General features: G+C 32.8%; 1 protein-coding gene and 1 long non-coding RNA gene across 2 annotated transcripts; one reads left to right on the top strand and one right to left on the bottom strand.

Moving 5' to 3' along the window:
• The first annotated feature begins 190 nt into the window (after positions 1–190).
• Positions 191–1,788, top strand: LOC105136733 (uncharacterized). Its single transcript, XR_844411.1, has 3 exons — positions 191–549; positions 742–943; positions 1,702–1,788. It is a non-coding gene; the product is annotated as an uncharacterized LOC105136733 (long non-coding RNA).
• LOC105136734 (high affinity nitrate transporter 2.5-like) lies at positions 1,362–21,681 on the bottom strand. Its single transcript, XM_011042189.1, has 3 exons — positions 21,547–21,681; positions 20,083–21,468; positions 1,362–2,163 (listed from the first exon to the last, which is right to left on the bottom strand). Exons 2-3 carry the CDS (start codon positions 21,231–21,233, stop codon positions 1,788–1,790), a joined length of 1,527 nt encoding a protein of 508 aa, XP_011040491.1. The 5' UTR covers positions 21,234–21,468; positions 21,547–21,681; the 3' UTR covers positions 1,362–1,787.
• Between the last annotated feature and the right edge of the window lie 6,222 nt (positions 21,682–27,903).

Genomic DNA, 27,903 nt, shown 5'->3' with positions numbered 1-27,903 from the left:
CCTATTACATTACATGATTAATCAACTTTTTGTTTGATATGAACAATTTTATTTTTTATATTGTTCCAATCCTAGATAATACGTGGTTTGATGAACAGTGAAGGATTAAAAGCATTTAGGTTTTTTTTTAATGAAACAAAGTCACTTTATAAAAACAATTTTTATGTACAGATAGTGAGTACTATTTTTTCACCAACATAAACCACTTATTTTTCTGTTTTGGAAAGCAAAAACTGAAAGAGAAAATTGTAGAGATCCTCTGAGTCCAGATCTATTTGATGGATACGGTGGTCCTCCAATTGCAGACTTTGGGATGATGCAGACTTGGTATTTACCTTTCCTATATCTCAGTATCCCCCCAAACCTCCTCCCCCTCTTGCTTTCCATGTGCTTCAAGGGATGCAAAAAATTGTTTGCTGAAAATGGTCAAGTAGTTCATTATGGGGAAATGCCAGTGCTCAAGGGTTGGGATGATGGTGAAACCGTCTACAATGCTTCACCTTTCTCCACATTTTAGCTTTGTAGCTGCTCCAGTATGTGAAGTAACAGGTTTGGATTTTGCCTTATTAGGTAGATAGCATAGCATTTATTGTGTTCATGTGTCAATTTGCTCTTACTTAGCTCATCTTCTAATTAGGGTTGCAGTTGTCATGTCGATCATGTATGGTTTTAAACACTTCATATGCTGACTGAATTTACCGTGAATGATTGTGAACTTATTTATCTTCTGTAAAATTGCAGTGTGAGATATTTGGCTTCTTTGTCGATTTATATGATCATTCCAACACAACAAAGTGCTGAGCTTTCCCTGAATTAGCAGCTAAATATGCAAGATATCCCCCAAAGAAAATCCGTTGGTAAAAGATAACCAAGATTGGCCGATCGAGATCCTGATGGTGAGCATACGACTGCTTTACCTGATCAACCCTCCACATCCAAAATGGTAACTTCTATGACTGAAAGCTTGAATTTGCTATTCAATTGCTTGAAGCATGCATTATCTCGCTATGGTCAAGGATTTGGTGCTATAGCCCATTTAAGTGTGAGAGAAGGAATGTCACATGGAAAATGTTTGAAAGTCCCTTTTCCAATATATGTAGAAGAGCTTAAAACCAGTTAAAGCATTGAGCATTCCCAATTTAGCCAGGTCATCTGCAATGCCACACTTTTACATGGAACACATCTTGATATAGGTGATGATAATAACTTTCCAGGTTTTATTATTTTATGATTCTTAATCCATACATCACATATATAGATACATTTCTCTATAATGCACATTATTCTTGAGAATGATTGTTATCATTTTTTTCATTTCTGAGAATTTTCATGAAAATGTTATTGATAAGACGAAGAATGAAAGGTTTAGGTGACCTGTTGAACCAGATATACTAGTAGTATACTCAATAGAGCTGATGTATAATATCTTCTATGGAATAAATAATTAGCTCCTTCATTGTTTTTGACAAATTATCAAATTAAAATTTGTAGTTATATTGTTCTGAAATAATTACCATGCATATGTGACACTTCTTTGATTGAGGCTTTCTCAAGTAGAGTAAACGTTTTCCATGGAATTGCTTCTGATGACTTTCCTGTGGAAATTACGCAACATTTTCATACAGACCATGAGGTCTTACTATATCACAATAGGTGTATATGTCCAATGCTTAATTTTTCTTATGTTTTGAGAGCTTGCAGCCTAAAACTTGACCATTATAGACATAATTCACATTACTTGCTCGCCTGGTGGGTTTCTAGCAGACACTAGAGAAGTGAGGCATGCTCTAGACATGTGTTGATGGGATTTCATCTGTTGGCCTGGTTTCAGAATCTGCTCTTCCACCTCTTTCACTTCTGCTGTTATCCGCAAATTTTAAGCTTGCTTGATGTAGCCCTTTCTCCTTCTCCTCCGTATTCCATTCTGACAGATAGTACTCTTCCTCTGTAGCAACTGTTTTAGATGATGGACCACAAAACATTCCACCCCATTGTGGGAAATATACAAAACAAATTGGAAAAGTGGAGCATATAATCATGACACCCATGAGCGTTATCCCTGTTTCTTTTGAGTATTTGGATCCTTTGAAAAAAATTAGCTGAGTTAGAACTGCACCCAGATTTCCACCACCTCCAGTCATACCAGATATTAGCCCCAATGACCTGAACATAAGATATAAGAATGGAATCAGGAGGATTTTCTTAGAAAATGATATGCATTTAATTAATCTGTACAAGCAGATCCATGGATGTTGCTAGTAGAGATGGAAAATCAATAAACATGATGGTACTGGTATTATTAGAAGTCTCAACCAATGTTCACTCTCCTGTCTAGATCCAGTACATGTGCAAAATCCAAGAAAACCAAATAATAACAAAAAATAAATGGACATATAACATGGTGCCTACTCCATAAAACTTCACTATCAAATATTGGGTTTACAAGAACAAATTAATCACATACAAACACATCAGTACCCAAAACCCGAATTACACCAAAAAAATCACTCACAAGAAAGTACCACACTAATTCTTTTGGATAAAGGTTTTGACTACTGCTCTACTTTTTGGTTGCCACCACACACCATCTCTATTGGGTGCACACATAAACTAGCCACGACATATGCTATTTATACTAGCAACAAGGTTATTCTTTAGGAAAATATTTTTGTTTTCATTAGAAAACTACTTTAAGTCTAGCTTCAACAAGAAAGGTCCTTTTCCTAAACAAAATGCATCAGCAAATTCCATTCTTGTTCAGACAACTTGGTAGACAGATCTAGCAAGTTCAAGCATCAATGTTGTTTTGAAGGGAAGTCAACTGTTTTATTGACAACATCAATGACAACATGCTGATATCAGCACAACATTTGAGCTGTCAATTTAGTAGGAAAAAGTGTTTGGTTTTAACTGTGTTGAATTGGGTGAACCAAAAGTCTGCATATTGGAATAAGTGAGAATGACTATTTGTAATTAAATTAGCCAGGTGGTTATTAGTAAGTGACTAGTTAGGTTTTTGTGGTGTTCAGGATATGTAGTCCTTTGTAGTGTTGGGAATATGACAGAGAAAAATTTAGTTAATAAAACTAGTCTCCCCTTTGGTGAGAGTAGTGGGAGTCGGGTTGGAGTTGTGAGTGATGGAAATAATTATCTAGCTTGTTTCCAATCATGTTCATTGTTTATTAAGGCATGTGGACTGTATAGGTACATCACAGGAGAAAAGGAGACTAGCAGCTGGTGACTCACTATTCGATCAATGGGAGTTAGAAAACTCTCTAGTCATGTCTTTGCTCATCAACTCCATATAGATTTTGATTGCCCATGGTTATCTTTTATTGGATTCTTCTTAAAAAATCTGGAATGTTGCTTGCTAAATGTACTCATAATTGAGCAATGATCTACACTTTTATGAGTTGCAAAAAAAGATTCATGAAACCAAGCAATGTGATATGTTTGTAGCCCAATACTTTATTGAACTAAGTAGTTGGTGGCAGGAGTTTGACTTTTACTAGGATTTCTTGGCTGATTGTCTGAGTAATGCGGTAAAGTTTCAAAAACTAATTGATAAGGAATGTGTTTATAACTCTCTAGATGGGTTAAACATTAAAGTTCAAGTTTTAGGGAGAGAACCTTTCCCTTCCTTGAGGCAAACATATCCCCTTGTTCAATAAGAGAAAAGTAGGAGAAATGCAATGTTATTCATGAGAGGTTAACCATGATAGGTGACTCCAATCAAAATAAATTTAGAGGATTTACACATCTTATTGAACCTAGGTTACAAACAAAGAACAATTGAAGTGTGATTATTATAGACGAACCAAACATGCTAGAGACATACTCCAAAAGGATGAGGTGGGAAAAAATAGGTTTTCCTAGATCACAAGTACTTGTATCAGAGATAGCTGAGAGTCTAGTTTTTGATAGTCAATCAAACACCTCAACTCCGTCCAAGGAAGAAGATAAAACACTTAGGCCCTATTTGGTATTGCTTCTTAACCTGGTTTTTTTATTATTATTATCTAAAAAGAAGGTTGAGAAGAAATACCAAACATGCTTTTAGACATCTTAAAGCCAAGTTCAATATTTCTTGTTCATCCAACTTTGCTCATGCGTATATGTTAGTGATACCTTTTAGCTTTTAATTCTTCCAACATTTATGATTCTAATCCTTGGGTTATAAATTCAATAGGTAGTGATCATATGATTTAGTCTACAAATTTTTTTTTATCTTACAATCCTTACTCAGGTAAGGGTGAAGTTCATATATCTGATGGTTCCTAAGCTCCTATTTTTGGTAAAGGTTCAATCCAATATACTACTTTATTATTAACCTCAATTCTTCATGCTTCCAAGTTCTCTTCTAGTCTACTATCTATTAGTGAAAAGACTAAAGTTTTAAAGTGTAAAGTCTCATTCTATTTTACTCATTATGAGTTCAAGGACCTGAAACAAAAAGAAGAAGATTGACTATGGTTCAGTGGAAGATGGCTTATATTTGTTAAAATCTGGTTTTGTTGGTTTAGGAAACACAAATGGGTTCAAACATGGGTTGGTGACTATTTCTAACAATGTTGATCAATAATTACTATTATGGCATAATTAATTAGGGCATCCATCATTTATAGCTCTAAGAAAGCTTTTTCCAACACTATCTAAGCAATGTACTACAATAACCATATCTATAATGCTTGCAAATTTTTTATGCATATACGTGCTACTTATTTCTCAACTAATAATAATAGCAAACCTTTTAAGTTGATTCATTTAGATCTTTGGGGTCCTAGTCAAATTGTTTTCTTTTGTAGGTGGATTGTAACTTTTATTAATTGTTATAGTCATACTATTTAGTTTATTTGATGCATAATAAAAGTTAAGTGTTTTCTTACTTTAAGAGGTTTGATAACATACTCTACACTATTTAATGCTAAAGTTTAGATCTTGAGGAATGATAATGATACAAAGTACATGGATGAAGTTTTTCAAAGCTATATGATGGAACATTGGATTCAACATTGGGCTAGTTATGTAAATACACCAAATTAGAATGATGTAACAGAGTGAAAGAATAGACATTTACTAGGAGTTGCCAAATCTCTCATGTTCACAAGGAATTTTCCTAAAACCTATTATGGAGATGCAATTATGATTGCAATATATGTCATTAATAGGATACTAGTAAGAGTTCTTGAGTTCAGAAATCTAATAGAGTTCTTATAAGGAACATGTTCCTACTTGTCCCACCAAAAACTTTTGGGTTTGTTTGTTTTGTTCGAGATATGGACAAGCTATAAGGAAGTTGGATCATCAGGCATTAAATGTTTTATTGGATACTTTACTACTAAAAAAGAGTATAAATGTTATTATCCTCCAACTAGAAAAATGTTTGTTAGCATAGATGTAACTTTTTGTAAAAATAAGTAATATTTTGTCAACTCACACTTTAAGAGGGAAGTTAATGAGAGTGATGATATGTTCTTGGTATCCCCTACTCCTCTTTGAGACCATAATTGGATGGAGAAAATCAAGCAAAGATAAAGGAAGAAGATGAAAATTCGGTAAAAGTTGAGGAGTGATGAGGAACTAGGAGAGAAATAGTTTAGGACAATGATAGGGAAACTAGAAATGGAAAGAAGGAGAACGTTTGACAGGTTTATACTCTCAAGAAAAAAAAAAACAAAAGAAGTCAATCTACCATGCCATGCCATGAAACATCTTCAAATCCAACCTTACAACATACTCCTAATGTTAGGTTTCCTAACTCTTCCATTGAAAATGTTATTCCTTCTATTGATTATCTTCCTATAGCTTTTAGAAAAGGGGTTCGAAGTTATACTAAATATCCTTGATCTAATATTTTTTTCATATGATTGTTTATCGCCTTCATATAATGCTTTTGCATCCTTCTTTTCCTATAAGTCTATTCCTTGTAATTGGATGCAAGTTATTGAAAATTTTCGATGAAAAGAAGCTACGATAAAGGAAATGAGAGCTTTATAGAAAAATAACACATGAGAGCTCACTACTCTTCTTGGTGGAAAGAGAGTGACAGGTTATAAACGAGTTTTTTTATTAAGCAAACACAAGATGAAAATATTAATAAGTACAAGGCAAGGCTAGTTGTTAAGGGATATAATCAAACATATAGAATTGATTATCAGTAAATGTCTGCTCATGTTGCAAAAATGAACTAAATCAAGGTATTGTTATCTATTACAACAAAACTATGATTGGACCTGAAACAATTAGATATGACAAATGCTTTTTTATATGGTAACTTGTAGGAAAAAAATGTACTTGAAAATTCCTTCAGGTTTGTCTCGTGAGAAGACAAAGGGCAAGGTGTGGAGGTTGAGGAAAACTTTATATTGCCTTAAGAAATCTCCCCATGCATGGTTTGATAACAAAATCTAAGATAAATTTCCCAGTAAACTTGAAAGGTTAAAAAGGAGGGATATAATAAGAACTTTTGAAATTGTTCTTTATAAATATATGGCTCATGGTTGGCGATACAAGGAAAGAAAAGAAGAAAGAAACTTGAGAGATTTGAAAACCTTAGGATAAAAATAAGAAAATTAAAGGGAGAACTTGCAAATTGGTGAGAGACAAGTTGTCACAGCAACAAGGGGAGAAAAATGGATAAAAAGCTTGTTTCTCTTAGAAATTCTTCTTGATTATCTGTGATTTGAAAGTGAGAATCCTTTTTACTAAAAATAATTGTGTTTTTTTATAAGATTAAAGATGTGATAGTTAGGGTTTATAATTATGAGAAATTTAGTTTAATGAGTAGAAATGATGTTGATGAAGTTTTTGATTTAATTAGTGTTGATCTGATTTTTTATAAAAATAATTAAATCGGGGGAATAAGAATTTGTGATTTGATTAGGTGGTATGAGGATGAAGGCTAATGAAGTCATTTTTTCTTTGACATTGACATTTATTGATTAATTGTTCTTGGATAATAGAGAAGGCTAATGATGTCAATACGAGGATATTGATATTGACATTATTGATTAGTTATTCTTGGATAATAAAAAAGACTAATGATGTCAACACGAGGATATTGGCATCAACATTTATTGATTAGTCGTCCCTGAGAGATTATGAAATGCTAATGATGTCAACACTAGTATGTTGGTATTGACATTTATTAATTAGCTTACCAATGGATTAGTGGCTAATGATACCAGGTGATTTGATAACGATATATTTTTTAATAACCATACTGAGGTGGAGATGGTTAATGATATTAATTCAAAAATTGATATCGGCATTGAGTTATTGATATAAATATTATCAAGTAAATGATATTTAGTAGTAATGAAATGATGAAAGTTAAGGTGTTGCTTTCATTCTTTGTTGTTTGAATTATTATTATATTACTTGGTTTGTTTATACTATCGGATGTTTTATTTTCAGGTTCCTCACATTAGGTAACATAATAATATTAGTTATATTTTGGACTTACAAGACATATATATGAATATTTTGTTAAGAGTATGTAAATAGTAATGTTAAAATTTTTATTGTAAATAAATGTGAATTTATTTTGTTATAAATGTAGAATTGTTATACAATAATATATTATTATGTAGTTGGTTAATATTGGAAAAACAATTGTGTTGTGATGCTAACATATTGTAAAGTAATTAATTTGCTGGAAATATTTTAATGTGGTAAAGATCCGGGATATGTTGGATCAAGGAAACAAAAACATTGGTTTGAGATTTTTTCTTGTGAAATAGAAAATTATCGATAACTTGAAACATTCTATTTTAAGAGAAACTCCATCTTAAATCTAGACATTATGAAAACTAAAATTTCTATGTTATGATGTAATTGTGAATTGGTATTGTATTCAATTAGATTGTGTACTAATGTTTTTATGAATTGAATTGGATATGATAAGATTATGTGTTAATATGATTATAAATCGAATTAGATACAATAAAATTGTATGTAAATATGATTGTGAGTTTTAATCGGAAACAAGGAGACAATGGATGTAGATTGCATGGATATGGTAAATGTTTGGAATGGAATGAGATTGTGCATGAGAAATATTATGAAAGTTAGGTGAAAAGTATGGATTATACTTAGTGACCTTAGTATCGATGATTATGGATATGAGATATGGAATGATACTTAGTGACCGTAGTATCGGTGACTAAGGATAAGAAATGAATGATACTTAGTAACTGTAGTATCGGTGACTAAGGATAAGAAATGAACGATACTTAGTGATTATAGTATCAAAGATAAGAAATGAGCAATACTTAGTGACTTTGGTATTGCTAACTTAAGGTATGATATAGATTAATTCTTAGTGACTGAGGTGTAAGGACATTGCATGAAATGATACTTTATGAAAGTAAGACTAGCAGCTATGAATATGGCATGAGTTGTTACTTAGTATTCATACTTTATGAAAGTAAGACTAGCAGCTATGAATATGGCATGAGTTGTTACTTAGTATTCATACTTTATGAAAGTAAGACTAGCAGCTATGAATATGGCATGAGTTGTTACTTAGTAACTAATCGGATGGTGACTAAGGGAAAAGAACAACTTGAAGGACTAAAGAAAATGAATTGTAATACTTAATGATTAAAATGGTAGATAACCAAGAGATTGAAGTATTGTTGTTTAGTCTTAAGATATTGATGTAGGTGACAAAAAAAAACTTAAGTCGTCCTAAGAAAAATAATTTTTATGAATGGTAGTAATATAATAAAAATAACCATGATACATGCAAAGTTAGAATCACATGGATGATGTGGATTGATTTTTTTAAATAACGATGAGGCTATATTAATTATAGAGAAATCGAGTGTGATGTCGTGTAAACTCTTATTACTTAATAGTTGAAAGTACATGAATTAATAAACAAGTATAATTAGTATAATTAATCTATCTAGTAGTTAAAAGATCGAATAATCTACATAATGGAAGGTGTCATTCAGTTAGTTGTAAAGTAATGATATAGAAACCAACTAGGAAATTAAATGTTCTAAGGATGTAAAACTTCTATGAGGAGTAACCATGTGATTAAGGCAATGGTGATGTATGGAAATTAAAAATGCATAACTAGCATCTTTGGTTGCACTAGGGGATGATGCCATATGCATTTCAAATCATTTTAGTAATGCCTTTGGAAATATTAAATATTGATGCTTGTTTATATGTAAAGGAATATTGTCTAATACATATTCCACAAATAATATTATGAGAAGAATTGTTTATATTGGGTAATTGATCTTGACTAATGTTTCATGATCGATTAGGGATGTTGGTTAATTAATCATGGTCAAATATGGCTTGAGGACAATTATGGTCAATTGATTAGGAAAAAAGCTTTTACATAGCTTACGTAAGTGTTACATGAGTGTCTTTGAGAATTATATAATGAAACAATCATATTTGGATTTGGAACAATAAGTTGTTCCTTGAAGTAATATATACATTTTACTTGAACTAAAGGAAGAATTTCCAGCAATGATTTGATTAATAGATCAATGGTAAAGAGGAACTATGAATTGTGATTGTTGAATAGAGTGATAAACTCTGCATAAATTGAAGCATGAAAATGTGTTTATTGAACTAATGTACCTTAGAAATTAAGGATGAATCATGGATTAAGGAACCAATGATTTGAATTATTGCTTAAGAGTCAAAATGAATGACAACATAACTAAATTATAATTTAGGAATTACAAATTACAGTTACCATGGTGGCCCAATGATCTTATTGTTGTGGCAATCTAAGTCTAATCATGGAAATGATGAGGTAATTCTCTTGAAGAATAAATGAATCGAAAGAATAGTGTATATGAAAAAGGATCTTAAAAGAGTCCATATGTTAAGGAAAGGTAGGAGAATTATAATATTTCAAAAGAGATTGAATTGGGAGAATGAAAATGAAATATGTTGAATGTATAAAATAGATAAAAGTGACTGAGAAAGTATTGATAATGTGAAGTTCATACATGATACTTTCAAAAATACTAGTCTAGTTAGTTATAAAATTGTTGAGTTAGTAAAATTAAATATTATATGTGCTTGTAGGTCTTTCATGTTTATCGTCGTAGTTCTAAAAATTACATCCTACTTTCTTTTATCATATTAAGGTATAATTAGATAAATTCATTGTATAATGTTACAAGTAGACTTAAAATGTAAATTCACCAAATAAGGTTTGGATTATATAATTAAGTGTAGACATGAAATTTTATATGGGTGTTATAGCAATCTTGAATTTTCAAACGAATTGTTGAGCATATTGTTTTATATGAAACATTGGAAATTACCTCTGAGATTGAATTGGGAAAATATATCTAGATTCTAGGTGATGTCATTACAAGTGTTATAGGGTGGACTGGAAAATTGGGTAAGGTTCTTGTTTAATGACTTAAATGTTGTAATGAGCTGGTAAAATAGAGGAGTTATATAAAGTAGATGAATATGTTATGTAAAAGAAATCCCACACTGTAGGGGACAACCGTAATTTCCACAGTGGAGATTGTGTTGTATAGAATAACGTCAACTATTTTTTCTCTATATATAATTGATTGTACTCTATTTTGAAATAAAAGAGAACGAACTTCTAAAGTTAACATGGTATCAAAACTAGTTCTTAGAACCTCTATTTAACCTATCCACTATTTGGAAGAGAACTCAAACCAACTAGATTCCATGGCGGAATCAATTGACCTGACACAACAACTTAACCCCCAGACCAAATCAATTCTTACTAGCCTGACGACCAAGATGACAAAAGTCCTTTCCAGATTCGGACTCGCCACACTCACCATTTGTTGATTCTTCAACAACTCCAACCGGCATCAAGTTAGATGGCTCTAATTTTGCCTTATAATCCCAAGTTTTATAGATGTATATCTCCGGCAAAGACAAGTTGATATATATCAATGGAGACTTTCCTTAGCCTTCAAAAGTTGATCCATCATTCAGGAGATAACGAACTGAAATTGCCATTGTAAAGGGATGGTTGACTAATTTAATGGACCTTTCCTGATCATGAACTTCATTTGCTTCCTAACTGCAAAACAAGTTTGAGATTCTGCTTCTATAACCTATATTGACGGGACAAATATATCTCAAGTTTATGACCTCTGCCATTGTGTGACTCACATGAAACAAGCTGGTAGATCCATTGAAAAATACTACAATGATCTTCTAGGCTTATGGTGAAAAATTGTTTTTTCAACAACCCAATAAAATGTGCCAGTGACATTTAGAAATATAATTCAATCCTACAAGAAGATTGAGTTTATACCTTCTTTGATGGATTAGATGATCGACTTAATAAGACTCGGGGTGATGTGCTCTAGCAAAAGCCCTTCCCTATGGTTGAGTAGGCCTATGCTCATGTTAGATGGGAAGATGTCAGACAAATGGTAATGACATAATGTAGAGAGATTGCTTTGGAATGGTTATGACATCTAAAGGGACCAAGATAGGCTACTATCTGACACTACTAAAAATAAGTTTTTCATCTCTGAGCAATGGAAAGTCAAATCCATCCTCCAAAACTAAGGTTTCATCGGATGGAATGAAATGCACTCATTGTGGCAACACCAAACATACTTATGAAACCTACTTCAAATTACATGGATACCACAGGGGAACCATCAATATCCTTTACCTTTCAATTTGACAAAACACATAATCCAAGTAATAGCAATGACACTGCATAGCTCTACTCACAATTATTGCACATCACCTACTCGGCGCCTGACTGATAATTTTTCATTTGCTTTAAGTGGTTTATTGGAGTCGCCACCTAATATTTAATTGAGGGCTACCAAAAAACTCGGGTGTATTGGTCTGGTCAGAGATTCACGGGTAAGAAGCTGGTTATGGTTAGGGAAGATATTAGCATCTCTAACGCACCCTACTTGAGATAAGCTGCTTCGTGACTTTGATGTGTTGAAGAAGTTTTAATAATTGTCTTGTCATCGGATAGTAAAAATATGACCTATGTGTAACTTTATAATTTTTGACCGTGAGCAAATTAAAATATTAAATTATTCTTTATTCTTTATAATTTTATCAGAAATAAAAAAACATCCATGAAAAAAATACAAACACATTTACTTTCACTATATTTTTCTCTTTTTTTTTCTTTTTACATCCACATTACAAATTATAAAAATTTAAAAATAAACAAAAGTTACATTAAATAATATAAAATTATAAAAAAACAGCCCCAAAATAGAATTAAAAACAGTGTAGCCCACAGGAACAGTGCTGGAAGGCTTCTAGGTCACGGAAACAGTGGTGGCGCGTCTTTCCCCCGCACCACCACCACTAGTGGTGTGTGGGCTCGCGCCGCTGCGAGGAAGAACTAGGATATTATGGGATTGAGAACGACTTACTTTCTTCTTCCCTTCCTCGTTGGCAGCAACTTGCAAACCAACAAAAAAATGCAACAAAACAGTTGATTTTAGCTTTTTATTTCTTTGTTTTTCATATATGCTTATCTCCTTTTAAATCCGTTTTATTGTAGAACCTTTGATTTCTAATTTCCTCTTCTTTGATTCAGGTGGTTGGTAGCTCCCAAGAGGAACGACCAAGAGGGGGGTTTCGTTGCTGGAATGGCTTCGGGCTGTTGATTTGGTCGTTTGCTGTTGAGGAAGGGACTTTAGCGTTGACGGGTTTGTGGGTGTTGGAGAAACTGCTAGAGGAGGGGAGCTTGTAGGGGGTTAAACCATGGGTTGAATGATGTAATAGCTAGCCATGGAGGTGGAGAAACGCCTGGGGAAGAGCTGGTTCAACTGACTAGTCTGAGAGGAGTACATCGGGGGAAGAGGAGAGGTGATCTGAAGTAGGGTATTGGTTTAAGGGGTTGTGCGGGTATGGTCAGTTGACTGAGGGAAGAACGGTTGAGAAGGGCAAATGGAGGCTTATGTAGGGAAGAGAGTCTGGTTGGAAAGGGAAAAGAGGTGATCTCTTGTTCATGTATAGAGGAAGAAGGCTAAAATTCTAAAAAAAAAGGGGTGGCGGCTTTGCTTTCCTTTTCTTCCCAAGGGAGCGACTGCAGGTTTGATATAGTTCTTTAAGGTTTAGGTTGTTTTTTATGTATTTTTTTTAAATGCCCCCTCCTTTTATGTGTGTTGAAGGCTACTATTTATAGGCAAAATGTTGTTTGGACTTCAAAATTGGTCCCTCAACTTTTTTTTTGTAAATTTTGATGTTTTTCTCTATTTTTGAATTTTTCTAAAAAATTATCAAAACATGGGTAAAAAATTGGGTAGCGAAAGATGTCCACTCTTTACAATGTCTATGAAGCAAAACTATTTAATGTTTTGTAGAGTAAGCTTTGTAAATAATCTTTTTGTCTTCCTAACTTGTTGGATCCACTTATTTAAAGACCTTACTTTTTTTTCTTTTTCTCTTTCTTTTTTTTTATTCCTTTTCTTTTTTTTAGGTCACTCATTACAATAAGGCTATTCTTCCACTTGAATAGGTCACCCATTACAATGAGATCACACTTCATATTTTTTTTTATCTTCTATCTGGGTAGGTCACCCATCACAACGAGATCACTTTTCATATTCTTTCTACCTGGATAGGTCACCCATTACAATAAACTACTTTTTACATATTTTTTGTTTTGGTTTAATAAGGTCGTCAGATGGAATCTTATGTAGCTTTAGTTAAAGAAAATCGCTAGATGAGATTTCAGGTTGACCGAGTTATGCATATTTTTTTGTTTTGATATAATAAGGTCACTAGATGGGATCTCATGTAGATTGGTTAAAGGAAATCATTAAATGGGATTTCAGGTTGATCGAGTTACGCACATGTTTTGGTTTTGGTTTAATGGGTTCGCTAGATGGGATCTTATCTAGCTTTGGTTAAATGAAATCGCTATATGAGATTTCAGGTTAACTGAGCTATACATTTTTCAGTTTCAGTTTAATAAGGTCGACATATGGGATCTTAGGTGGCTTTGGTTAAAGGGAATTGCTAGATGAGATTTCAGGTTGACCAAGACACATTTGTTTTAGTTCTAGTTGAATGAGGTTGTCAGATAGGATCTCAAGTGGCTTTGGTTAAATGGAATCATCAGATGGGATTTCAGGTTGATCGATCTGCACATATTTTTTTGTTCTAGTTGAATAAGATTGTCAGATGAGATCTCATGTAGCTTTGGTTAAAAGGAATTGCCAGATGGGATCTTAGGTGGCTTTGATTAAAAAAAATCGCTAGATGGGATTTCAGGTTGATCGATCTGCACATATTTTTTTGTTCTAGTTGAATAAGATTGTCAGATGGGATCTCATGTAGCTTTGGTTAAAAGGAATTGGCAGATGGGATCTTAGGTGGCTTTGGTTAAAAGGAATTGCCAAATGGAATTTTAGGTTGATTGAGCGGCACACATTCTTTGGTTTTGGCAAAGGAGATCACCAAATGGTATCTCAAGTTAATGAAAAAAAAAAAGAGAAAGGAAGAAAGAAATAAATAAGATGAAGAAAAGAGAAGTAAGAGAGAAAAAAAAGAGTAAGGTCTTTAGATGAGTGGATCCAATAAGTTAAGAAGACAAGAAGATTCTTTACAAAGCTTGTTATGCAAAACATTGAGGAGTTTTGCTTCGTAAGCATTGTAAAGAGGGGACATCTATTGCTATTCAATTTTTTATCCATGTTTTGATAACTTTTTAGAAAAATCCAAAAATAAAGAAAAATATCAAAATTTACAAAAAAAGAAGTTGAAGGACCAATTTTAAGGTCTAAGTAACATTTTGCCTATAAATAGTAGCCTTCAACACACACACAAAGAGGGGGCCACAGACTCGTCAGCATCTTCTCCAGTGTCCACAGACTCGTCAACTCTGAAGCCCTTTCCTCGGCAGCATCTTCTTTAGTCTTCTCAATAGCAAATGGCCAAATCAATAACTCAAAGCCATTTCGGCAGCGAAACCCCTCTCTTGGTCATTCCTCTTGGGAGTAGCCAGCCACCTGAATCGAAGAATAGGAAGATGGAAACCAAAGAAGGTTCTACAGTGAAACAGATCTAAAAGGAGAGAAGCAGATCTGAAAAACAAAGAAATAAAAAGCTAAAATCAATTATTTTGTTGTGTTTTTTTGGTGTTTTCCAGTTCACTATCGGTGAGGAAGGGAAGAAAAAAGTAAGTCGTTCTCGATCCCACAATATCTTGGTTCTTCCTCGCAGCAGCGTGTGAGCCCACGAGCTGCCAGTAGCGGTGGCACAGGGGAAAGATGCACTGCTAATGTTTTCGTGACCCAGAAGCCTTCTAGCATTGTTCCTGATTCTATTTTAGGGCTTTTTTTTGTAATTTTAAATTGTTTAATATAATTTGTTTATTTTTTAATTTTTATAATATGTAGTGTGGATGTAAAAAGAAAAATATAATGAATGTGTTTGTATTTTTTTTCATGGTTGTTTTTTTTTATGATAAAATAACAAAGAATAAAGAAGAATTTAATATTTTGATTTGCTCACGGTCAAGAATTATGAACTTATATGTAAATCGTATTTCTAATATCCGATGAAAAGACAATTATTAAAACTTCTTTAATACATCAAAGTCATGAAGCAGCTTACCTCAAGTAGGGTGCGTTAGGGTGTTAATATCTTCCTTAACCAGTTCCTTACCAGTGAATCTTACAAAGAATAAAGAAGAATTTAATATTTTGATTTGCTCACGGTCAAGAATTATGAACTTATATGTAAATCGTATTTCTAATATCCGATGAAAAGACAATTATTAAAACTTCTTTAATACATCAAAGTCATGAAGCAGCTTACCTCAAGTAGGGTGCGTTAGGGTGTTAATATCTTCCTTAACCAGTTCCTTACTAGTGAATCTTTGACAAGACCAGTACACCTGAGTTTTCTAGTAGCCTTCAATTAAATACTAGGCGGTAACTCCAATAAACCAATCAAATCAAACAAAAAATTGTCAGCTAGATGTCGCGCGGGTGACGGGCGACAACAATGATGATGAAAAATGGATTCTCGACTTCAATGATTTCTCTCAAACAACCCCGCTAAGATGAAGTCATATTGCTACTGCCAAGGGGGTTACTTGCACGATTACAGGGGCTGGAATAGTGATCTTATCTCCTTTATCATTATCTTATATGTTACTTGTTCCTCATTTCCCATAAACTAATGTTTGTAAGTCAAGTTACCATTGCTCTCAATTGTATAGTACTAATATACTTTATTTTTTGTCTCCTTTTGGATATTTTCACCAAGGAAATAAATGGATGTGGTACTAATAGGGGGGATTATACTATGTGGATGGCCTGAGTCTAAGCAAAGCCAATCACATACACCATATGCTTAGTAACAATGAAAGGCAGATTCAGTTGTGGCGCCATCACTTAGGATATCTTTCAATTAGTTATTTGAAGCACTTATTTTCCAATTCAATGCACTTAGATTTTAAGTGTAATACTTGAATTTTAGCCAAGAGCCATAGGGTCTCTTATCTTGTAAGCATGAATAAAAGTGAAATTTCTTTTGCATTAATATACTCCGATATATGGGGACCTTCCCTGGTAACTACATCCTCTGGTCATTGTTGGTTCATGACTTTTGTTGATGATTGCACTCAAATGACATGGTTGTGTTTATTGAAACACAAAAATGAAGCATTTGTTGTGTTCAAATCCTTTTATATCATGGTTTAGACATAATTTTCTGCTAAGATTCAAACCTTTTGGTCTGATAATGGAGGGAAGTATGTTAATCAGCAATTTCAAGCATACTTTCAAACTTATGGCCTTCTCTATGAGATCTCGTGTTTTCAAATACCACAACAAAATGGTATTGTTGAAAGGAAGAATCACTTATATTAGAAACTGCACGTGCTTTACTAATTAGGGCACATATGCCTAGATATTATTGGGATGATGTTGTTGTTATGAGCGCGTATTTACTAAATCACATGCCAACAAAAGTTTTAACATTTCAGACTTCTTTGAAGGTTTTGTCTAACCATGTCCTATTATCCAGTGTTGATGATTCCTCATATTTTTTGTTGTGTTGCATTTGTAACCTTTATAAGAATCAAAGAACTAAGTTGGACCCATGCGTAGTTTGCAGCCTATTCCAGGTCTATGATGTATATAAAAAAAAGGTATCACTTTTTGATCTTACCACCAAACACACCTACATTACTATGGATGTCACTTTTCTAGAGTCAAAAACCTTCTTTCTTTCATTGAAATCCAATTCCACTATTTAGGAAGGGCTCCAAGATGAAAAGCAGAATTGGTTGGACAATTAGCAACACCTACTGTATGGTGAAGGATTGGATGTTGTAAACAGTTTAAAAAATACCTGTATTGATGAATGATGGAGATAACAGAATTCAATTGAATGGTCAAAACATTTCAGAAGTTTATGTAAATTTAAGAGTTGAGTTCGTTTCATCAATAAATACAGAATTTGTAGATGAAGTTCCCCACCTTTTAATATCTGATCTCGATAACCCTTTTTCTAAAAGTATTCCTGAGGTAAGCTCTCTTACCACACCTTTACACACTAATACCATGGATACTTTTACTAGTTATATTCTACCTTTCAAACATAATAGGGGCAAGCCACCAAACAGATACTCTCTAGATATAGAAGATAGACGATCTAAGTACCTAATAGCCAATTATGTGTCTACTTAATAGTTATTCAAACCTCTCAAAGCATTCACACATACACTTTTCTCATGTAATATTCAAAGTAGCATTCAAGAAGCCGTGACAAATCCAAAATGGACTAAAGTTATAAAGGAAGAATTTGAGGTCTTTCAAAAAAATAAAATTAGGCACTAGTGGCATTACTTAAAGGAAAGAAAACAATAGGGTGCAAATGGATTTTCTCCATAAAATACAAAGTGGATGGGTCCATCGATCGATATAAAGCAAGGTTAGTGGCAAAAAAGTATATATAGGCATATGACATAAACTATCATGAAACTTTCTCACTAATAGTCAAACTAGAAACTGTTATAGTTTCTCTATTTATTGTAGCAAATTTAGATTGGTCATTGCACCAACTTGATGTAAAAAATACTTTTCTACATGATGATCTTGAGGATGAGGTTTACATAGACATTCCTTTAGGATATTCGTCTTCCTCAAAGGCAAAGATGGCATGCAAGCTACAATGAGCATTTTGTGGACTAAAAAAATCACCTTATCCATGGTTTGGTCAGTGTAGTTTAACTACGAAGAAATATGGCTTTCAATAAAGAAATTCAGATCATGCACTTTTCCGAAACATCAATTAGGAAAGGTGATATCTCTAATAGTCTATGTAAATGACATGATTGTTATAGGGGATGATGCAGAAGAAATTTCTAAATTCCAAAAGCAACTGGTAGCCAAATTTGAAATGAAGAACCTAGGAGGGCTGAAGTATTTTCTTGGGATTGAAATAGCCAAGTCAAGATAAAGCATATTTCTTTCTCAAAGGAAATATATGCTAGAGTTGTTGTTAGAAGTAAGATTGTTGGAGTGTAAACCAGCTGATAGTCATATTATTCAAAATCATAAACTTGGTGAATATACAGATCAAGTGCCAACAAACAAAGAAAGGTATCAACAGCTAGTTGGTAAGCTTATCTATTTATCTCATACTCATTCAAATATTGCTTACACGGTAAATGTAATAAGTCAATTCATGCACCGCCTTATTGAAGACCATATGGATGTTGTAACTTGGATTCTACGTTACTTGAAGTCCTCCCCTTAAAAATAATTAGTTGAATGTTGATGGCTACACAAACACTGACTGGGTAGGAAATCCATATTAGTCTACTTTACATTCATAAAGGGCAATCTTGTCACATGAAGAAGCAAAAAGAAAAAAGTAGTGGCATTATCAAGCACCGAGGCTAAATTTTGAGGGATGGCTTAGGGTTTTTGTGAACTTTTTTGGCTCAGAAGGTTGCTCACGGAGATTGGTTTTACTCCAAGCTCTGAAATGAACTTGTTTTGTGATAATAAGAAAGCCATTGACATCTCTCACAATCCTGTCCAGCATGATCGAACCAAGCATGTTGCAGTGGATCGGTATTTTATCAAGCAATTGATAGATATACTCATAAAAACAATGTCCATAAAGAACTTTTATGATTTGACAAGTTGGGCATAAAAGATACATATGTATACCAATTTAAAGGGGAGTGTTGGTATGAGCTTCTAAAATAGAGGAGTTATAGAAAGTATAAGAATATATTATATAAAGGAAATCCTACATGTCAGGGGACAACCTTAATTTTCGTAGCAGAGATTGTGTTGTATAAAATAACGTTAACAATTTTTTCTCTATATATAATTTATTCTCTATTTTGAAAAAAAAATGAAATAAAAGAGAGCAACCTTTTAAAGTTAACATTAAATACCGTGTTGAATTTGTTAACGAAGAAAAATAAAAGTATGAATGATTGGAAAATGCAATTAAGATCAGTAATGAAAGAAAATGAATCTTTCATTGAATGAAGAATTATATTACTAAAGGAGTTCATCAAAAATGTTTGAAAGTTTCTAAAAAAAAAATTACCATGTTTTACTCATATATAATGATTAGAAATGCCAAAGCTGCATAAGAATTTTCGATAGAATTCTTGGGTTGTTATGGTATTACAAGGTTTTCTAATATTTTTTTTATAAAAAAAATTTAATAGTTTTTTTAACAAGCGAGAAGTGAGATATGAATAAATAAAATTAAATATTTTTAGAATATTAAAAAGTGTTCTAAAATATAACAAACTTTTTTATTCTTCTCCGATGGCTATGTCATCTTGTTATTGAATGAATTCATTAGTGAGTATTGAGTAACTGAATACGTGAGGCCTGAACATAGAGTAATATTTTAGATGTCATGCTTTTATGATCTGGTGAAATTTACACTACGCTAATTCTAAGCTTTGCCGTGAAGAAACCTTTGGCTCTTGTGAAGGTTACCGTACTTTGTCTTTTTGGTTAAATCGCATCTTTCTAACAGTTAGAAGACTCTTAAACTCCTAAAACTTACGGTGTTTACTTGGGCGGCAGATGATATTGGTGCTAACAAACATGGAAGAAATCTTACCTTCGAGAGACAAACGGCACCACCCCAAAGGTTAGTCCACATGCTGCTTGGCAGAACAAAGAGAACACAATCATTACCACAATAGATGCGCCTAAAGATTCAACTCGTCCAAGAATGATGCAGAACACACCTCCCGTGGTTTGCACTATCCACAAAGCCCACAACCTACCCCTCATCCCAAACCTCTTTGCCACTGCATCTGAGATCAATCCTCCAGCTGGTCGAGAAACTATATTTGTTAGACCAAAACTTGCTGCAATGATTCCTGCTGTATGGAGTTTGAGGTCAAATCTGTCATAGAAGTATTCCGCAATAATGTTGTCTACTGTCAGCTCTACTCCAAAACAATACCCGTAAGTGAGTGCCAGGATCCACCCTCTGTAATTTGTGATTCCATTATGGAAGACTTTTGATAGTTTATCTTTTGGTTTAGCCCCTGCTTTCTGCAGCGGCCTGAAGTTTCCATCAGGCAAGTCCTTTCCAATGATCAACACTGCAAATGCTGATAGTGTCTGAAACAGGGCAGGAATGAAAAACGCAATTCTCCAGGCTGTAAACTTGAGTACTCCAATGTCACGGATGAGGCCAAACACAAGGGGCATGATTAGTTGTGTTGCCCCACCACCAAGGTTACCCCAACCTGCTGCAACACCGTTAGCTGTGCCGACTGCTCGGGCAGAAAACATAGAGCTCATCCAGAATTGATTTGAGACAAAAGTGGCCAGAGAGAAGCCTGTGAAAAAACGTACGAGGAGAAAAGAAGTAGGGGATGAGGCAATGGAAGTGAAGTAAACTGCCGGTGCAGTGAGGAGGATCAATGAGGCAGAGGCAAGACGGGGTCCGAAAAGGTCACAAGCAGTCCCCAAAGCAATTCTAGCAAATGCTGCACCAGACACTGATGCAATGCCTGCATTTCCGATGTCAGTGGCAGTGAGGTTGAGGTTGTCACGTATGATAGGAAGAAGGGGCGGAGCAGCAAAAGTAGAGACAAAACAAGCAAAAAAAGAAACCCAAGACAGATGGAATGCCCGCATGTGGGGAGCAGCAACTGAGAACAAACGGAACTCTGTTGCCTTGTGCTCTGAGTCCACCGGAAGAGTGAACTTTGGAGACCGGGATTCCTTCTCGGTGGCTTTCCCTTTTATCTCCATCTTCTTGTCTATTAGAGAGGTTGCAAAGATAGTGAGATGCTCCTAGTTTCCCTTTGTGCAGGAAAGAAATAACCGGTTCCCTGGTGAGTTTATCATATAGAATCTTCTGGCTCTTCGGAAGTAAGAAAGGCAAGGTTTGGAACATAGATCTCTAAACTTCCGCCGAGTCCCATTCGGAATTTTGCCGTGCTTGTCTACAAAAGGACGTTAAAGTTAGAAAGCATACAATTCAAAGCTGTGAAAAGGACCAAGGGATCATCTGCCAATGGAAACAGATGTCAAGGAACAAGTAATACTATTACTAAGTGCTGACTTGGGGGTTATGGAAAGTGAGCGAGCATAGAAAGGAAGAAAGACTTGAGGAATCACATTCATCGACTTTGTAAGAAACACTTTCTTTGAATTTTCTTTCAGGAATAACAGTAGAAGGACAAATGTGTCCAGAACCAACTGGACACAGAACCAACTGTGCTCATCCTTACATGGCTTGCAGTGGCTCTCTATTGAAAAGAACATCTGACCGTGAAATGCACCGTGATTTATGCATTAACAATTTTGTTTGATTCCGTGAATACTCTGTTATCATATGATAAGATTATAAAATTAATTACTTCCAATCACTATACCTCCAAGAAATGTGGGATATCTGTTCTTGCTCATCCTTTAATGGTTTTCAATGGATTCCAAAACGTGACTCAATCCTTTCTAGGGCTGATATAATACAACAGAAGATCTGGTGGAACGGTTAAGGTTGTTTAGTCACGTCAGAATGTTTTTACTGTAAACTATACGCTAACAAGTTTGTTTAATTCTGTGTTTCTTCAGTGTTATTAATGATATGAACTGGAATATTCTATGATAGATCAATCCGTCAGCGTCGTTTCGTCATTTCAGAATTTTATTACTGCAAAATATGCCCTATAAAATTTGATCAATTCTTTGATTCCCGAGTGTTATAAATGATGTGAAGTAGGGCTGAATATTTTCTGTTTGGTCCGGTGTTGAATTAAAATAAACAATCAAATTAAATTTTTTTTTTTAGTTTTTGAACTGAACCAAACCACAAACCGGTTCAAATTAATTAATTTCAGTTCGGTTTATTTTTTTCCCTTTTAAATTGATTCAAACTAAAATTATAATGCTCAAGCTAATTTCAAATTCAAACCACTCCTTCTCTAGAGAATGTTACAATGCCTGTCAATTGCAAACAAACAGAAAGCAATTCTTAGCATTTTCCATCAACCCAAATCTCATCATATTGAGGTCATCAAAGATGAGATCAAGTCCATGATTATTGGATTCAACTAGAAATATTTTTAAAAGCAATTACCAAATATCACCATAAAAAAAGAATTAAACAAAAGCATGATCTAAGAGATAAACCTATGAAAATTGTCAAGCACCATAAAGCCACAACATCTAAACCAAGAACATGTAGATCTGAGAGATGAGAGATAGAGATAGAGCAGGAAAGAGAATAAAATAAATTTGACTCAAATCATTTGAGAGATGATTAATATAAAATAAGGAGAGAGGGCGGTTGAAGGAGCATGAAGTTTAAGCAAAAGAGCATAGAGCAGGAACTTAACAACTAATAAATAACAATCACGAAGCTGAACATGAAAAAAAAACAAGAGAGAAGAGATGAGGGGGAGATGCATTGAGCAAACGGTGGGGGAATGTAGAGAGCTAGAGAGCAAAATGAGGGGGATGACTGAATGTAGGTTTAGGGTTAGAAAACATTTTTTTTTATACTCATTTTTTTCTTAAGTGGTGGCTTAGTTGAATCGGTTCGGTTCAGTTCAATAGGTTTCAAACTTTAAAAACCAAAATTTTTTTGTAATTTTTAAATCGATTAATTTGATTTTTTTCAGCTATTTTTTTCCTATTTAATCGGTTTATTGATTTTTTTGCTCACCCCTAATGTGAAGTGTGGAAATTCAAATTTTTATATTATAAAATTACTATGATTTTCAATTACTAAATGTGTACCTAATGTGAGACTCAAACAAAAACTATGGTATATTCAATTATTTGACAAGTGAATTTATAGGAAATATGCACTCGGCTAATAAAAGTGATATTGATATTAAATTTCCATTTGGTAATACACTTAAAAAAGAAGAAGTCTTTTTAAGCTACTTGAGCTTGGCTCAAATACTAACAACCACACCACTCCCATCATTTGAGTCTCGACCTAAATAATGACTCGAGCATGTTGTTTAGATCTTGGTCCAAATAGTGATTTACGTGTTGTTTGTATCTTGGCTCATTAACTCAAATGAACCATGATTTTCAAGTTTATTTTTATACTTATGAATCCAAACATCTCTACAACACAAATTATTGTTTTAGACATCAAATAGTTCTTCAGAATCCAAAAACAAATAACAAATAAATAGTGCTAGATCATTCAAGATGTTAAATCAAATATTTTATATTATTAACCTACCACTTAAATTTAGTTTTAACTCTACTTTTAACATAAAGGACTTATTTATATATAAAAGGTAATTATTTATCCTTAATGATTCATTTGAAACCCCTATTTCATTTCTTTTATCATCGACCCAAAAGAAATATATTGATACTATTTTTTATATACAAATTATTTTTAATAGAGATGGTAAGGTTCAACAAATCCCAGTTTATAGATAAAGTGACTTGCTTTGGAGTCTACTTTAATCATGATTCATAAGAGTATTATTAAAGTTACCTAGAACTATTCTCAATGGAATCGAGTGTTTTCAACATCAAAAGAGTTAGTAAGGTAACCAAAATTAAGAATAGTTTACAAGCATATATGGTCAAAGATGATGAAAGATAGCTCAATCTATTACTATTTCATTGGAAGATTAAGCACATTATAATTTCTTTTATTGGACTTTTATTTCAGTATTATTATTGGGCTTAGTTTATTCTATACGGCACTTCATTCTATTTTAATAGGCCTTTAACTTAATAATTGATTGTAATGAGTAGAGGTGATTACTTTTTGTTCAATTCGGTTTTCATAAAAAAAAAGTAACCAAACCAAAATTAAAAAAAAAAAACAAATCTAGTTCAAGTTGACCAGTTTCAGTTTGGTTTTTTAGACGGTTTTCATAAAAAAAAAGTAACCAAACCAAAATTAAAAAAAAAAAACAAATCTAGTTCAAGTTGACCAGTTTCAGTTTGGTTTTTTAGAACAAAAATCTGTTTAAACCGGTCTGGCTTAGTTTTTTGGTTTGACTTAGTTTTTTGAGGTTTGGCTAGGTTTTTCTTAGGGTTTTTTTTTTTGTTTTAAACAACAAAAATCTGTTTAAACCGGTCTGGCTTGGTTTTTTGGTTTGACTTAATTTTTTGAGGTTTGGCTAGGTTTTTCTCAGGGTTTTTTTTTTGTTTTAAATTTATAAAACCAAAACCAAACTGATTGGTTTTTTTAGAAATTCTAACCGGTTTAATTGGTTTTTTTCATGTTTTAGTTTTTTTAGTTTTCTTAGTTTAATCAGTTTTTTAATTTTTTTGCTGACCCATAATAATTAAGGTTTTTATTGTTTATATATAATTTTTCTACACGTTATAAAGTTTTGGTTGAATATAAAAAATTGAGTTTGTAGACAAATTCTTTATCTCCTTACTATATGTTCTTTTTAGCTTCTTCTTTCTCTTCATTTTCTTTTCTTCTTTTCTTTTCTCTCTTTTCTTTTTCTATCCAATTCTTTGTTACCCCGCATCAAAGGCATTGACAAATATGCATAGGAACATATCACCCAAAACCTAATTTAGCTTATTCTTCCTGTTTTCTATTTTCTTTTCTTCTCTTCTTTTCTCTCTCTTTTTTTTCTATCCAATTCTTTGTTATCCCACATCAAAGGTATTGACAGACATGCATAGGAACATATCACCCAAAACCTAATTTAACTCAATGAAAACCTCAACCATTTTTTTTTTTATGAAAGTCAATTCAATTGATATATTTATTAATGCGCCACATAATACTATATCCTACAAAATTTATAAGGTACCATCATGAACATGCAACACATCAACTTAAACTAAATTTTACTTTCACTCAAATGGTAAATTCCTAGCAAAATGCGATCCAGTAGTAACGTATTTACTGGTCAAGTCAACCATATAAAGGGGTAAAAAAAGCAACAAGGAACATGGTTAGAGTGCACACGAAGTAAACACACTTTAAATTAGGCCATATAAATTCTCACAACTGATGGATCAACAGGTTTTGTTTTTTTCCACTAGATCCTCTTTTATAAAACAAATCAAAGATAGGATGATTATCCAATGCGATCCTCTTTTATAAAACAAATCAAAGATAAGATGATTATTCAATGTTCTCGGGTTCGGCTAGTTCTCGGGTTCGGCTAATTACTGAGCTTAAGTTGTCAAAATCAGTATTTCTAGGCTCGGATGAATGTTAAGCTCATGCTTTCAAAGAATTAACATATATCCAAGACATAAACCTTACCTCCAAGCTATTTGAATTTTTTGAAATATCACCAACACCATAAATTTCCCAAAACCAGGAGAGTATGTATTCAACTTCACCATGAAACACCCAAGGAAAGACAGAAATATTTTATCTAGAACCAGAAAGGAAATGTATTTGATACACTGAAGGATAAGACGTTGATAGAAATTTTTTTAAAAAAATGGTGACTTTCAACGTATTCCACAGCATTCAAGTATGGCTGAGGAAGCTGAACGAAGGGAAGAAGAGCAAGCCAAATATAGCTGTGATGGAGGAAGCAAAACAACAAGAATTCTTGCATTCTCATGTGATTGTCTAATACAGGGTAGTTTCAGACTTGCTGAATTATATTATAATTAAGAGTATTTTTATTCTCTAAGAGTCGGTCTTTCTTGGATTAGGAATCCAGCTCTTGATGCAAACACAAGGAGATATGACATCGACAGCAGGTATGAATGCAGAAAGCCATTTCTGAATTTTAGATTCTGCAGCTTCAAGTTCCATCCGAAACAGTATGATAAAAAAGATTGAAATTCCGTGTGAATGCCTTCGCATTCAAGAACTGACATCGACATCGACATCGCGGTCGTTCAGAGGAGCCATTGACAGAGACTTACTTGGAATTGGGGGAGGAGACGTGACGTGAGACTCTCTTTCTGCAACCACTTTTTACTGCTCCTCCAGTTGTTATTTATACCCCCACTCCATCAGTTACAGCGGCTTAAATTAACCCTTATTTAAAAATTCCTTTAGCATTTACTTGTAATTGTAATTAAACATAAGTAAAAAAATTAAAAAAATAATTAAATTTAAAAAATTAAACAGTAAAAGACCTGATAAAATATATTAGAATTTATAAAAAACTAAGCTTAGTTTTGTTTTACAATTCTAAAATAAAAAAATCAAGTCAAACTAAACTCAAACAAAAAAAAAATCAAATCAAATCATAAAAACTAAAAAACCAAGCTAAAATTGAAAAAACCTAAGTCAAACTAGAAAAATCGAGCCAATCAATTTGAACAAGTTTTTTCTAAAAAATTAAATTGAACCGCTTTTAATTTTTTAAAAAAATTCAATTTGATTGTTTTACTTAATAAAAAACAAACCAAATAAAAAAAATCATTCATACTTGCAACTACACAAGAGTTTGCAATACTGTTATACATTAATGACATTATCCAAAAAAAAAATTAAAGGATATGTTTAAATCATTATAGTCATACTTGTAAAATATTATTTAATTAAATAGTTTTTTAATTTTACAATTTAATATTAAATTAATTTTACCACATTCACTAAAATAATATTTTGGGTTCTTCATTTTTTTTAATTTTATCATTCATCAATTAATCTTTTTTATTTAATTTTTTATTTAATTTATTTATTTTTCAATATTAAGTTATCGTGAATAATATGCTTTGTAATATTTCATTCATTAAAGTAGTGTTTTGGGTTCTTAATTTTTTTTTTGATTTTATTATTCATCAACTTAATCTTTTTTTTATTTAATTTTTTATTTTTTAATTTTATCTCCTAATATTAAGTTGTTTTAAAAATTATGCTTTGTAATATTTTTTTCTACTGGGTTATATACTAGTGTCATGAATTTAGTTTTTTTTTTTTTGCCCCTCATTTTCAACAATCAACATTAGATTTGTTGAAAGTGAAACTTTCTATTTTTTTTGTATTTGTTTTTGATGAATTTATCTAAATCTTATGACTTAGGTTACGGGTTTAACAAGTTAACCTGCATTGACTCGAGTTATTTTTTTTTCTTGTTTTTGATGAATTTATCTAAATCTTATAACTTAGGTTACGGGTTTAATAAGTTAACATGCATTGACTCGAGTTATTTTTTTTTATTTCATCATTTAATATTGAATTGGTTGAAAATTAAACTTCGTAATTTTTTTCAATTTTCTTTGTATAAGGTTATCTCGATCTCATAACTCAGGTCACGAGTTTTACATGTTGACCCGAGTTGACTTTATTTATTTTTTGGTTTATTTTTAAGTGAGTTTCATTTTTATTTTATTTTTTTCATTCTTTGTGATTATTTGATCTCATGACCTAAGTTTCGGGTTTGACATGTTAATTTGAGTTGACTCAATTGATTTTTTATCCTTTTTTAATCAAATTTTTTTTTATTTTATCTTTCAATATTCGATTATTTGGGAATTGAGCTTCACTATTTTTTTT

The sequence above is a fragment of the Populus euphratica genome, unplaced genomic scaffold (assembly GCF_000495115.2).
Source record: "Populus euphratica unplaced genomic scaffold, PopEup_1.0 scaffold60.1, whole genome shotgun sequence".
Classification (NCBI taxonomy): domain Eukaryota; kingdom Viridiplantae; phylum Streptophyta; class Magnoliopsida; order Malpighiales; family Salicaceae; genus Populus; species Populus euphratica.
This window is presented reverse-complemented; position numbering and strand designations above follow the sequence as displayed.

What these genes read in the sequence shown, in the direction of transcription:
- LOC105136734 (XM_011042189.1), bottom strand. Translation starts at nt 21,233, where the DNA reads ATGGAGATAAAAGGGAAAGCCACCGAGAAGGAATCCCGGTCTCCAAAG. An exon ending in GTGCCGTTTGTCTCTCGAAG is followed by an intron (nt 2,164 to 20,082) that starts GTAAGATTTCTT and finishes TCTTATGTTCAG; the next exon opens with GTCATTGGGGCTAATATCTG.